This window comes from Tupaia chinensis, unplaced genomic scaffold, assembly GCF_000334495.1.
Source record: "Tupaia chinensis unplaced genomic scaffold, TupChi_1.0 Scaffold140356_1, whole genome shotgun sequence".
Taxonomy (NCBI): Eukaryota; Metazoa; Chordata; class Mammalia; order Scandentia; family Tupaiidae; genus Tupaia; species Tupaia belangeri.
This window is the reverse complement of record NW_006200233.1, coordinates 843,541-856,491: the sequence shown is the minus strand read 5'-3', so window position 1 is coordinate 856,491 and position 12,951 is coordinate 843,541. Positions and strand designations below refer to the sequence as shown.

The 12,951-nt window shown below is 54.2% G+C and overlaps 1 protein-coding gene and 5 non-coding genes across 6 annotated transcripts in view; 2 read left to right on the top strand and 4 right to left on the bottom strand.

The window, feature by feature from the left end:
* The window catches only part of PRSS16 (serine protease 16), a 7,684-nt gene extending 7,249 nt beyond the window's left edge, over nt 1–435 (bottom strand). Inside the window, exons 1-2 of the mRNA XM_027766046.1 lie at nt 302–435; nt 65–242 (exon numbers count right to left, since the gene is read on the bottom strand). Of these exons, the coding sequence (XP_027621847.1) occupies nt 65–242; nt 302–435 (312 nt within the window). The remainder of the gene's footprint in view (nt 1–64; nt 243–301) is intronic.
* Nucleotides 436–3,407: 2,972 nt separating this feature from the next.
* TRNAI-AAU (transfer RNA isoleucine (anticodon AAU)) lies at nt 3,408–3,481 on the top strand. The gene has a single exon. It is a non-coding gene; the product is annotated as a tRNA-Ile (tRNA).
* A 751-nt stretch (nt 3,482–4,232) lies between these two features.
* TRNAV-AAC (transfer RNA valine (anticodon AAC)) lies at nt 4,233–4,305 on the bottom strand. The gene has a single exon. It is a non-coding gene; the product is annotated as a tRNA-Val (tRNA).
* A 1,469-nt stretch (nt 4,306–5,774) lies between these two features.
* Nucleotides 5,775–5,857, top strand: TRNAL-UAA (transfer RNA leucine (anticodon UAA)). Its single transcript has one exon. It is a non-coding gene; the product is annotated as a tRNA-Leu (tRNA).
* Nucleotides 5,858–8,467: 2,610 nt separating this feature from the next.
* Nucleotides 8,468–8,540, bottom strand: TRNAR-ACG (transfer RNA arginine (anticodon ACG)). Its single transcript has one exon. It is a non-coding gene; the product is annotated as a tRNA-Arg (tRNA).
* Nucleotides 8,541–9,527: 987 nt separating this feature from the next.
* Nucleotides 9,528–9,609, bottom strand: TRNAS-CGA (transfer RNA serine (anticodon CGA)). The gene has a single exon. It is a non-coding gene; the product is annotated as a tRNA-Ser (tRNA).
* Nucleotides 9,610–12,951: the final 3,342 nt, after the last annotated feature.

Below are 12,951 nucleotides of genomic sequence, written 5' to 3'. Positions count from 1 at the left end.
GGAGCCGCAGCCCCACAGCCGGGGCGGCCGCGGGGCAAGGCCCAGACCCACAGCCCCGCCTCACCTGCAGGAAGGACCTGCCATCGGTCGCGTTGAAGGGGTCCAGGGGCTGCTGAGGCCACCCCGCCTTGGGGAGGACCGGCGCGCCCAGGCCAGGGCCTGGGTCCGGGCTCGAGCGCTCCTGGAACTGCTGCACGTGCTGGCCCAGGCGCCGGAGGAGGAAGGCTGCAAGGCGGAGGCAGGGTCAGGCCAGCCTGGGGCCCCGCTTTCCCGCCACCCTGCCACCCTGAGCCGCGCCTACGCGAAGCCGAGAGCCCCCACAGCGACACCAGGAGAAGGGGACTCAGCCGGCAGCCGGGCCCCGCGGCCATGCTTTCGGCGCTCACTGCTCCGCTGCTGCGCTCCGAGATCTCGACCGGCGCAGGGGCCGGGCATTAAATCCGTGCTCCTTCGGGATGCTCGGGCTGCTTCCCGACGCGCTCCAGCAGGTCAGGCGTCGGCGGGAACCGCTGACGCGGGGAGGGGACGCTAGAAGGAGGCCTCGGCCCCTTCGGCGCCTCGGATGTTCCCGCTCTCCTCCCACTTCCCTCCCGCCCGGTCTCCCCGCCCCTCTGCCCGGTAGCCGCGCGGCCCTGCGCTCTCGGTCTCCTCCGGAGGGCACAGGCCCGGCGCCTGGCTGCCCAGCGCTGCGTCTCGCCATCCCCCCCACACCCAGGCCTTCCCTCGCAGGTTTCTGCCTTGCTTGCTGTGCCCCGTGATGCCAGCCGGGGTTGTCACGCAGTGAAAGCAAACGGACTCTGCCACTTCTCTGGTGTGCGATTGTGTCGGCCCTGGGGCTCTGCACTGCACACTCGTCTAACCTGGGGTGATTCCAGCTCGTGGGTATCGATTATCCCAAACTCCCCAGCGTCGCCATGCTTCATCATCACAGCTAGAAACCGGACAGCGGCTTTGGAGCAAGGACCCGAGCATCCGCAGCTCAGCTGGTTCACGGGCACCACAGGGCCACAGGCTGAAGAGAACCCCCTCCAGACCCAGAGTCACTAATCTGCTTTCTCTCCATGAGTCTGCACTTTAAAAACCTTTCAGATAAAAAGGATCTTATGTCTGGCTTTACTCAGCCAGGTTCATTCATAAAGTGGCAGATATCATCGGTACTTCATTAATTTTTATGGCTGAATAATGCTCCATTACATGGATATGCTGTTTATTTATCTGTTAAGCAATTGATGGACATTTGAGGTATTTCCACTTTTTGCTACTATGAATAATGTTAATATAACATTTGTGCACAAGTATTTGTGAAGAGCTATGCTTCCATTCCTCTTGGGTGCTGTAGAATTGCTGGATTATATATAAAACTTATATTTTGTTTTTAAAGGAACCACTGAGCTGCTTTCCACAGTGAAGGTAACATTTGTACATGGAGTTTTCAGACTCTGGGACCAGAAACGAATAGGCAGGAAGGACTTGACTCCAAGCCTGGATCGCTCGAAAGTGAGACCAAGAGAGGCCAGCAAAAATCGCCCAGTGGCTGGGAGTCGGAGATGGCCAGACTGCCCTTCAGGTGCGGGCGGGCTTTCTCCGCCCGGCAGTGCCCACGGCTGGGCTCTGAGCTCGGCAGCTCAGGCTCGCCAGAGGCTGGACTGCAGGCTGGAAAAAGCCCAAGTGTCCTCTGTCAAGTCCGTAAGAATGATGAAAACTAAAGCATGTGTTTGAACTGAAAATGTCTCATTGTTTTTATGAAGGCACGGGGAGTGGAAAGGCCTTCTCTTGTCTACGATCATACACAGAAAGAACAACGCTGGTGCACCTGAAGGAAGCAGAGAATGCGGCGTGGGATCATGTAGCTCAGTTGCACTGGCTCCCCAGGGACCTGTGTGCTGGAAGGCAGGTTCTCCCCATGGCTTAGGAGTGCCCAGCTAGCTCCCGCATGTGCAGGGTGCTCAGTAGGGTTCCGCTCCCAGGCGAATCTAATGCTGATGGTCTGAGCGGAGGGGTGCTCAGGTGGACGGTGCAGAGCGTGGAGTGGCTGGAAGTACAGATGAAACCCCGCAGGCTGACGCCCCACCACCACCACCTGGGTGTGACCGGGTTCCTCACAGGCCAGGGACTGGTGGTCTGGGCAGGGGATGGAGCCCCAGACTAAGGTGTCCTAAGCACCTCCAGGCTGTAGATTTGCCTCCGCTATGCATGCATTCTCAGTGCTATGTTTTATTATTATTTATTTTTTACTAAGAAAGTGAGTTGCCTTTTTAAAAAATCATTATTTCATTTTAAATTTTGCTACAGGGCACGTGTACTCAACAGAGTGAAACAGAGAGAGAAAGAAAGCACTAGGCCCAGGACCAGACCACGGTCCACCATGAGGAAGGCCAGCGCCTTAACCACACAGACCTGCTGACCTCTAGTGCTTTCTGTGCCTCTCAGCTGTGCAGAGTGGGGTCCTCTGTCAGTCTTAGCTGTAAAGCAGAGAGTATTTCCGATGGTCCAGGAAGCTTTAAATCCATTTCCCAGGCTGTCCCTCTCCCCCAGTCTCTGCCAGCAGATCCCTGAACACCTGCGAGCAGGGTGCCAGTGTGCGTTGGGGACTGCAGTCCATCTGAAACCATTCAGAACTTGCTTGGAATGAAGAGCCCCTTCTGATGTGTGTGTGTGAATTGCCAGGAGGGTTGGTCTTTCTCCCAGCCCCCGCATTGCTGCGAAGTCTGGGGTCCCACCTTGACAGGGAAGGGAGGCTCCTCTGTGTAAAGTGACACTGCCCACCTCCTTCTCCTTCTCGGCTCGGGCTCTGAGGACGGAAAGCCAGGTAAGCGGCAGGAAGACCCCTGCACACCTTGCCCGCGTTGAAGTGGACGCCGAGCACCCTGCTGCCCTGCATCGACACCGCGCGCGGAGGGACCGGGCTGAGTGCAGGCGGGCGCAGGCGCCCAGGCCGCCCAGGCAGGTCCCTCCTTCGTGTTGGAGAGGCCGCCGTGCGTCCGCCCGGACCGCCTGCACCGCTACTCCGCCAACCCGAGCGGTGGCACGTCCAGGCCCATTTGCACGTGCAGCTCGGAACCTCCAGCTTCTCCAGATCCTTCCTGAACCCGGGGACCTTCCCAAGTCATTCTTCCGTGAATGTTTCTCTGATTGTTCGGGAAGAGCCGAAGAATTTGAGAGCCTTGTTTCCCACCAGAGGCGCGAAGTTTCTGTCCGAAGTGGAGTTCTCGCCTTGCGGTCCCTCTCGGGAACGCGGGAAGCGGAAATGGAAAACATGAGACTAGCGCTTTGTCGTAGCTTAAGTGACCTAAACGAAAACACGTTCTTTGGGAAAAAAAGGAAAAACCTTTCCCTTTGAGAAAGCACACGAATGACAAACTTCGCAGTTTTTAAAAATTAATTGTTGAGACACAACGAAAGCAGTTGGCCGGTTAGCTCAGTTGGTTAGAGCGTGGTGCTAATAACGCCAAGGTCGCGGGTTCGATCCCCGTACGGGCCACACGTGGCTTTTTAACTTTGTTGTTTGTGCGCAGTAATTCATTCGGTATCTGTGGCGGGATGGTATGACCATGGGCTGGCTGTCTTTCAAACACCTGGACGTTGTTTGCCAAGTGTGGCTAGTAGGCAGGACCCACAGTCCCGAGGTCTCCTGGCCACGGGGATTCCCTACCTGTGCTCCAACATGCCATTTGACCCCCGCCCTTAAAAAGCTGTTCTTGACTACAGAGGTTGAGTCCTCTAGTTAGGGGACACTTTTCAGGTGACTATGAAAACCTCCTGTAGAGTCACTAGACTTCCTGCCTGCTCCTCTCCCCTCTCTTCTTGAAACTCAGTGTTCAGATGTTTGACTTTGTAGAAACTTCTGGTCACGATCACCAACGACTTCAGCGTGTCTAAAATTGAGTCCTCATCTTTTTTGATTTCTGGGAGAAAGGCTCATCATCCTCAAGCGTTTCTTTATTGTCTCCAGGACACTGATCCGGTCTGGGCCTCCTCCGTCTGGCTTCCCTTTATCTCAGGGCTGCTCCTCTGTGTGTGCTCACGTCCTGGCGGTGCCATCCGTTCTTGGGGCGTAATGCCTGCTTACCCTTGCCTCATGGGTGCACCACGACGTGGGATACCGCGTTTTAATATTTTAATTGGAAGTCTTGGGCTGCAAAGAAGGGGCTGAGGTATGAGAGCAGGTTGAAATATAAGCGGACACAAGTAGAGAAGCTCTGGGGAAAAATTTACAAAAGGGAAGCATAGGCTGTTTCCGCCCGGTTTCGAACCGGGGACCTTTCGCGTGTTAGGCGAATGTGATAACCACTACACTACGGAAACTGGCTTAGAGCAAGCACTTTCCATTTCTCTGTTAGTTGAAATGACCCTCAGGTTTATCCTTCAGGATTATTTACTTTTTCATTTTCTATTTATTTATTTTGTGACCGAGGAGACCTCTTTACCCCTACACTTTGAATTCTTAGCAGCAATTTCAAAGCCCGCCAGCTGGCAGCCAGGCAAATGCCTCTCCCGAGCTTGCCCTTTCCTCCCCCGCAGCACGGGCCGCGGGACGTCTCACGTAAAGACCTCGGTGAGTTCCGCCTGGCTCCTCCGCTGAGCTCGCGGAGGACGCTCAGTCCTCTCCACGACGCGAATCGAGGACAGCGCTGGAGTGTCCCTCCTTGGCGCTGGCGGCCTGCCAGGCCCTGGGTCCCACAGCTCCTCAGCGAGACACTTTCTTGAGGTCGAAACCGACGGCGGAGGTGGTGTTCGCGCAGAGCTGTAACGGGCGTCCGCGGCCTGAGCGCGCTTGGGGAACTTCATTCCCTCGGGCCGGCAGCAGCCGTCAGCAGAGACACAGCAAATCCTACCGGCGCGGCTTCAAAGGCTCCTGGCAACGCGCACTCCGAGAAAGTGATGCCTGGCTTCCAGGCTGCCCTCTCCCTCCTGTTCACTTCTCCAGTGGCCCTCAGTGAACATACCTTGGTTTGGATGAAGCTTTCCCACTTGCAGCTTTAAAGTCTGTTTTTATGAAGTTCCTCTCTATCTACTAGGTTGTAGAGGTATCTTTCCTCCTTATGTTTCTATTCATATTTTCATCCGTCACAGACAGGAGCTTAAGCCCTCTGAGTACGTGGATTTGTGAAACGCACGTATGATTTGCTGTGGGGCGGTCCTGAATTACAGTGAGGATCCTAAACCCGCCACCCAGCTCCGAAGTGTCTGTCCTGCTCCCCTGCCTGGTGGCTTCCGGGCGCCGGGGTCTGGCCCAGCACGCAGTAGGTCCCTAGGAAAGACGCTTCTGGGGCAGCTGGAACTCTCGGGCTAAGTTCTTCCCTGGTGGACTGTCACGGGTTCGAGCTCCCTGGGTGTGCACGGACGTCCACACTCTCTCCCGCAGGAGTGAATGTTCACAGACCTGCCTGGGGCTCCGGAGGCGACGCGCTCTCCTGCACGCTGGGACCGCGGGCGGGAGCCGCGATGTTCTGGGTGCCTTCGGAGAGGGCGGGCTGCACCCCTGCTGCCGCTGCCCCGCATGCACAGGAGTGTCTTCCAGGAAAGCGCGTGCCCCTGGGGCGTCTAGTGGGGGCTCTTTGGGTCCTAACATTCCTCATTTTTAGGTAAGTCCTTGAGAGCAGGGATTGGTCTACTTCACCTGACGCCCACTGTAACGCGTGGCCGGTTTCTTCCCAAGCAGGAGCACAAGGGTTTGTTTCCTTTACAATCTTTTAAGTTCGGCTCTCCATGTCAGGAAAGTCAGTCTCAGGAATTGTGACTTTCTAAAGCTTCACTTGAAAGTGACCCACGTCACCGGGATGGCCGAGTGGTTAAGGCGTTGGACTTAAGATCCAATGGACGTATGTCCGCGTGGGTTCGAGCCCCACTCCCGGTAGGGTTTAATTTCTTATGCGAAGTCCAAAGCTGCGATTCTTGGAAACTACGGAGACCATTCCCTCACCTTAGTCTACACGTCCCCCAAACCGAGTACAACGCTGCGTGTGGTTGTGTACGACCCTCCCCTTTTTCTCCCCCAGTCTTCCAATGTAAAGAGGGCCCTCCGTGAGAGTTGTTTGTAGGCTCTCCAGGCACGCCGTAGACGTGTGTGTATTTTAAGCTAGAGAGTGAGGTTTGGGGTGGGAGGTGGCAAACCGGGAATCTGAGCCCTCTCCCGCCTAGAGACGAGTTCAACCGGGAAGCTGGGAAGCCGCGGGCGCCCGGGCCCTCCACGCCAAGGCGGACCAGGAGACGACCCCGGGGCGCGGCTCCTCCCGGCTTCCGGGGCCGCAGCCCGCTCCGCAGGGTCGCTGAGAGCAGGCTGAGGCAGGAGAAGTCGTCCTACTGCGTGTGTCGCAGGGGAGCGACCAGGAGCTGTGGGACAACCGCGCCGAGCACGCCACGTGCTCTTCAGTTCGAGCAGAGACGCATGGCCAGCTAAACTCGTCTGGAAGAAACGGGCCCGAAAGAGAATGCTGGCTGGGGTGCAGTTTCCTAACGGACGCGCATACCGAGTCGTATTGTTCACATTTAAAATATGCATTTATTGTTTACATTGACTCTGTATCTGTACAGTGCACGCCACGGTTTTTCCCAGCACGGGCACAGTGCCTATGAGTCAAGACAAGATACCCCCTACACACTGTCATCAGCACACACCCTTTCATTTTTGTGTCAGCTGAAAGTATTGTTATTTCCCGTCCCCCTCCCTTTCTCCTCCTATCACCGGCGCCCCGCGGCCTCCCCTACCAACTCCTGCCTCTGCGGTCACCCTCCCATCTCAACCAGGCACTGTCCTAGGCTCACAGGACACTGCCAGACCCGTGGCCCTGCTGCTTTCAGGTTCTGTTCCTGTCTTTCTCTGCAGTGATATTCTGCCTTAATGTAGTGGTTTATTACTTTTGCACCTCAAATTTCACGAAAAATTGCTAAATAGTTTTCCAAAGTATCATACCATTTTAGAGTCCCACCAGCTTTAATTCTTTGACACTCTCTCGCTGGGATCTGAGAGCTCAATGCTCTTTTAACTATTTAGAGGTTCTAGTGGAGGTGTTAATATCATATAGGGGTTTGCATTTCCCAAAGAGTAAATCATTTTCTCATGTGTTTGTTAGTCATTTATATTCTTTAGCAAAGTGGGTGATTAAATATTGGCCTTCTTAAATTGATTTGTTTTCTTATAATTGAGATTTGAAAGTTCTATATAGATTCTGGATGCATCATAATGATTAGACATGCTTTGCTAATTTTTCCCACTATATAACTTGTTTCGTAAAATCTGACTTTTGTAGAGAAGTTTTTCATTTACATAAGGCCTAATTTAGCAACTTTTGAGGGGGAAGATAAAGCTAATTTAATGTAATGAAGGATTTTTGAGAATTATTAATTTAATTTAATTTATTATTATTATTTTAATTTGACCAGAGAGAAACAGGAAGTAAGAAAGTTGAAAGGTCTGGGACTCAAACCATGGTTGGCCATGTGGGAGTCCAGCGCCTTAACCACTACATCACCTGCCAGCCCCCATAAAGATCTTTTCTATATTTTTTAGAGGTTGTATAATTTTAGATTCTTATACAAAGAACACTGATTCATTTTGAGTTAATTTGGTGAGAAGCATAACTCCGCTGAATTTTGTGGCAATTTAAAAAAAATCTATTGGCCACATATATGACAACCTATTACTGGACTGTCCTTCTCAAGTCTCGGTCAACGGATCCATACTTTCTCCAATCTCATTTTATTGTAGCTTTCTATTAAGTCCTGAAATCATTTAGTATGTCACCTATCTTTGCTTTTCTTCTTCACGAAAATTAGCTGTTCGGGTTCTTTTGCCTTTCTATATACATTTTAGAATAACTTGTCTATTTCTACAAAAATGTCTTGTTAGAATTTAGATTTGGTTTGCACTGACTCCAGTGGCACAAGATCACACCATGATCCCGTCTCAGTTTTTATTACTGTTTTCTTTGACTCATCTTTGGATTTTTAAAATTAAAATGTAATTCATATGCCATAAACCCCACCTTCAAAAGTGTATAACTCAGTGATTGTAGTGTGCTTGGAGTTCGGAGTGCGACCCTCACTGTTATCCACCTTCCAAACATGATCCCAACCTCACACCCACTTCTCTCTTTCTTCACCCTGGCAACCACAAGGACTTCTTGTTTCTATGGACTCACTTATGCTGAATATTTCTTACAAATGGATCATACGGCATGTGTCTGGTTTCTTTTCCTTAGCATGATAGTTTCAAGGTTCAGCGTGTTGTGGCATGTATCAGAACTTCATTCCTTTTTAGTATCAAATAATGTCTCATAATTCTTCAAGTCTCTTTCCAAAGGTGTCTTTGAGCCAACCCCTTTTCTCAGTATAGGTAGTAAATTTCACAACAGTATACTGAACGGAGAGCTAGCCAGTGGCCTGTCTTTTGAAGACTTTAAGAATTTGTTTCAGTTACTGATTTTAGATGTATTCACACTGATTTTTTTTTTAAAAAAAAAAATACCGAGCCAGCCAGGAGTCGAACCTGGAATCTTCTGATCCGTAGTCAGACGCGTTATCCATTGCGCCACTGGCCCACACGGGAGCGTGTCTTTCGGTTATTCATTGTTCAAGAAGATCATTGATTGTCCCGCGAGCCAAGAATTGAACGTTTGTGAATCTTGGCAAAGAAAACCAAACCAGTGGCCAACTCGCCTAAGTTACATTCGCTTAAAATGTTTATATTTACAAGGAATTTCCTGCTTGGGGACATCATGCCAGAGTGACAGCGTTTGCGGAGGAAATAATTTCAGACTCTACAGCAGAAAAGACGTTCAGAAATACACCTCCTCCCCCTAAACAAAACAAAACAAAACAAAACACACCCTTCCCCTCTCCCCAGGTAGGCAAAGAAACGCAAGAATTCAATACAAGGAAACATTTAAGAAGCAAATTCGCACCGTAACTTAGAAACGCAAGTTAACGTAATGACGGAGTTAGGAATAGCACCATCAGTAGGTACGATGCATGCTATTTGAGGGCTCAGTGTGGGCGGGGGGGGGGGGGGAGAGGCGGGGGAGCCACAAGCGGGGGCGGCCCTCTGCGGGGCTCGGTTCCGGGACAAGCCGCGCATCCCCTCCGCCTGGACCTCCTCGGCGCTGCTCCGCTGCTGGTGGAGCGCGCACGCACGCACGCACGCACGCACGGGTATTTACGATTCCAGACTTCCTCGGTTCCCGTCAGCCTCTTCGGTTTGCAATCCCAGAGCTCGGAGTCAGCGACCTACCCCTCTCCTCATCCCAGCACGTGGTTTTGTCGCGGAGTCTTCACAATCACCTTCCCCGTCCCCTCCGCCGTCGGAGGTGCCTCTGCTTTCACGCTGAGCCAGCGGGTTCTGAGCGCGCACCCCTCGCGGGCTGCGTGCGCGGACGGGGCCGTGGGCGCAAGAGAGAACCCGCGGGTGCTGCGGGGTTCGCGGCTTTCGCTCCCAGCAGGACAGAGGGGCGGCTGGGGCGAAGGTGGGCAGGCCAGGACACAGCCCTTGCAAAGGGGAGAATCACGCCTCGTGAACCAGAAAAAGGCCATGCTGTGAGCAGGATTTGAACCTGCGCGGGGAGACCCCATTGGATTTCGAGTCCAACGCCTTAACCACTCGGCCATCACAGCTTAACGTGGACAGGTCTTCTATGAATCAAAAATAAACACAGCCCTCACCAAGGCGGACGCTGTAGACTAGTTCTCTGACCAGGTCAGGGTCGCAGTCCTCTCTCCTGTCCACTGGGCAGGCCAGCCTCTAATTCTCCACACGGCTTCCTGAGACACCTGCTCCGGTGAGGTCAGGAAGGAGACTGGGTCTGCTCTGGACACCTCCAGTCGCCGTGGATGGTGGTGTCGGGCTGTGACACCAGCAAGTCTGCGCATGAGTGGCGAGAGGGGCACACAGACAGCGTCCAGATGGGCAAGGAGGAGTGGAACTTCTGCTCTGGGAGGCCAGCCACTACCCAGATGGAACGGTCTGTGACATCCGCCACCTTCTGTCAGAAAGCCACCGACACTAATGGTCCATGTGGCCAGGGACCATGACACAGCCGTGCACAAACACGGAATAGGGACGGCCACATTGGACATGGAAACAGCTCCAGGTCCAAGCATGTTTTCCCCAGGACCACCGAGCTGGCCGAGCCCCTGGCAGCCCCCACCTCAGCCCGGGGCACTCTGCAGTGGCCGACGTCCGGGCCATGGCCCAGAAAAGGCCTTCCCTTGATTCGTGCAGCCCTTCGCTCCGCTTGTACCCTGGTGCTGGTTGAGGGTCCAGTCTCGGTTCGGCGGGGAGTCTCTGCTGCCCCACGACTGAGAGAGACCCTGAGTCCCCTCCCTGTCAGCCGGATGGCTGGTTCCTGCCACTGGCGTATGAGTTCCATGAACGCAAAGAGAACGCCCGGGCGGCCTGCTCCGGTCATGGCTGGCTTTCCCGTGGTGGAGTGATGGCTGTCTGGTGGAGGGAGGGCGTGGAACCATTGCCAGCTTCTTGGTGTCCTCAGGGTCCTCACCACACGCTGGCCTTCTCACGCAGCCTCGCTGCCTGCAGCCCTGCCCAGCTTTCCCGGACACCGGCCATTTCCACCCGCCTGCACCCTGACCTCATGTGACTCCCTGGTGCTGGCTCAGGCGGAACTGGGAGCACACGGAGAGCTTTCATTTCGGGGAGGGAGAGGAGGTAGCCGCAGAGGATGGCACGATTTTGTTCCAGAGTTACAAAGGCCCATGCTGTGACCCGCCCACAGGGACTTGCCAATGCCAGAGGTGAATCGCAGCACGGTACCCCGTCCCAGACCACATGCCCCTGTGGGCCACACTGTAGCTGGGCCTCCTGCAGAGCCACTTCTGTTCTGGGCCCCTCTCCTGATCGAAACTGGGAGGGTTCCAGGACTCAGCAAGCTGTTAGGGGTAGCATGCCCGAATGCTGCCTCCAAAACCCAAAGAGGTCTGCTGGGCGTGCCACCACTTCCTCAGTGCAAGTGGCCAGGTGTGGCCCCTCCCCGCGTCACACGCTCACCAGCAGGTTGCTGAGGGAGGGAGCCCGTCTTTGTGAGGTTATTCCCACCTTCTGGCATGCACGTCCTCAGGGTAGGCAGTAGGTGCTCCTTCCTCATTGCGGAGACGGACACCGGCCTGAGGGGGCAGCCGTGTCCCAAGGGCGAGGAGTCCTGTGGGCAAGGCGTGCCATGGGCCGAGAGGTGGGCCGGCAGGGGCCCGTGGGCTGTGCTGTGGCCGGCCCGCTGAAAGCTGCTGCTCTGATGGTCTTTTTTACAGATGCAGAAAGAAACGTGAAGCACCTCTGGGTGCAGGAGGGCTGTTCGTCGTCCCCCGGCAGAACGACACCTGGACCACAGACACGGCCGGAGCCGTCGCCCGAGTGAACTCCCACAGTCCTCTCGCTCTCCGTAATCCACACCTCCGCAGTGAGGGAGCCAGCTGAATCCAGGTGTGGTCGGAGTCACCGCCCCTGCACCTTTCGTGTCCTTGTCCTCGGGGTGACGCTAATCTCTGCCGTTCCTCTAGGAATACAGTTTTGCTTTGGGCTTATTATTGTCACTGGGGAGGATTTCGAGTGGCCTCCATGTGGCCTTTCATGCCATAGTAGCAGTCCTATCACTTGACCTTAGGGACCCCGAGTCCAGATGGTCACATCGGAACTAACCAGGGCTTCAAGTATGAAGGTGGGGGGGCGACGAGTCAGTCCCTAATGAACCATCCATACTTCGGTAATTTAGGGCCAATATCTGATGTCTGTCATGCTGGGGTGGAGCCACCTGGTCTGTTTAGGCACTACAGAGCGAGGGTGGCAGGTCCCCAGTCTACGAGGAGAAGCCACCACTGAGCACCTCGGTGATGCTGGGGGCTCCCCTCGCGACCCTTTTTCTCACAAGCTCAGTGGGAGTCAGTGGAGAAGCCCCTATGGGCAAGCGGGTCTTACGTCTTACCTGAGAAATCCAGGTAAGTTACTTTGGAAACTTTGCTCTACAAGATGCCAAGGTTTTATTTTGTCGGGTCAGGTTAACCTCTGGTCCCTCCATGAGTCAGGAGAGTGCAGAGCCGTCGGCCCCTGTGTGAGCTCGACCAGTGACCAGTCGTCTCTGCCTAGGATGAGGCCTTGACGCCTCATTCTGTCTGATGTGACCCTGGCTCCTTCCCCTTCGATCTCGCCCTTAGGGCCTCACTCCCACTCACAGTTGCCAGGCTTCTGTCACCGTAAGGGGGCGAAGTCACGCGGTTTTGGCGTGCATCGTGCCTGCTCGTGGGCCACACTTCGTCCCAGCCTCTGTGGTTGCACAAACAGGCTGACAGAGCCTGGGCCAGGAGGCCGGTGCTCAGAGCCCTGATTCCGCGGAGGGAGGTGGCAGGGAAGGGCGGAAGGCCTGCTTCTAGCCCTTGGAATCTGGAAGTGCAGAATAACTTCCATACCTGCGGTGGAGAGCAGGATTCACCCCTCCCACCTTCTAACCGTATTTTATTCGAGAAAAAAAGGGGGAGTCTTCAGTTGTCTAATTTTTAGCAAAATCTCAAAACAGATCCACATTACTAAATCATTGTTCAGTGTTTTCCTTTCCCTCTCGACTCTCCTACTTCTACTCATCCCTGAAGGGGAGAAGACATGTCTTTTCTCAGTCATTGCTAGGTTCACGGCAGGGCCGCTGAAACAAGGCCATTAACAAGGGAAAAGCAGTGACACCGGAGACCCGTGGGGAATGCGCGACCGTGCCAGCTGTGTAGTGTATGCTAGGCTTGATGAGGGGTGGGTAGTTATGAAGAACGATAAGAAAGCATAATGGGACAGAAAGTATGGTCTGATGTAAAACGCTGGGGCATTTAGCAAGGGTGGTTAGTTCAGATTCTTCTGTGTCCCGTGCCCTCAGAGGTAAGAGTATTCCTGTCCTCCTGGTATGGGAGCATCTTCCCACGGAGGAGGGTCTTAGACCTGCTTCAGAGGAGAACTGGGGAGGGAAA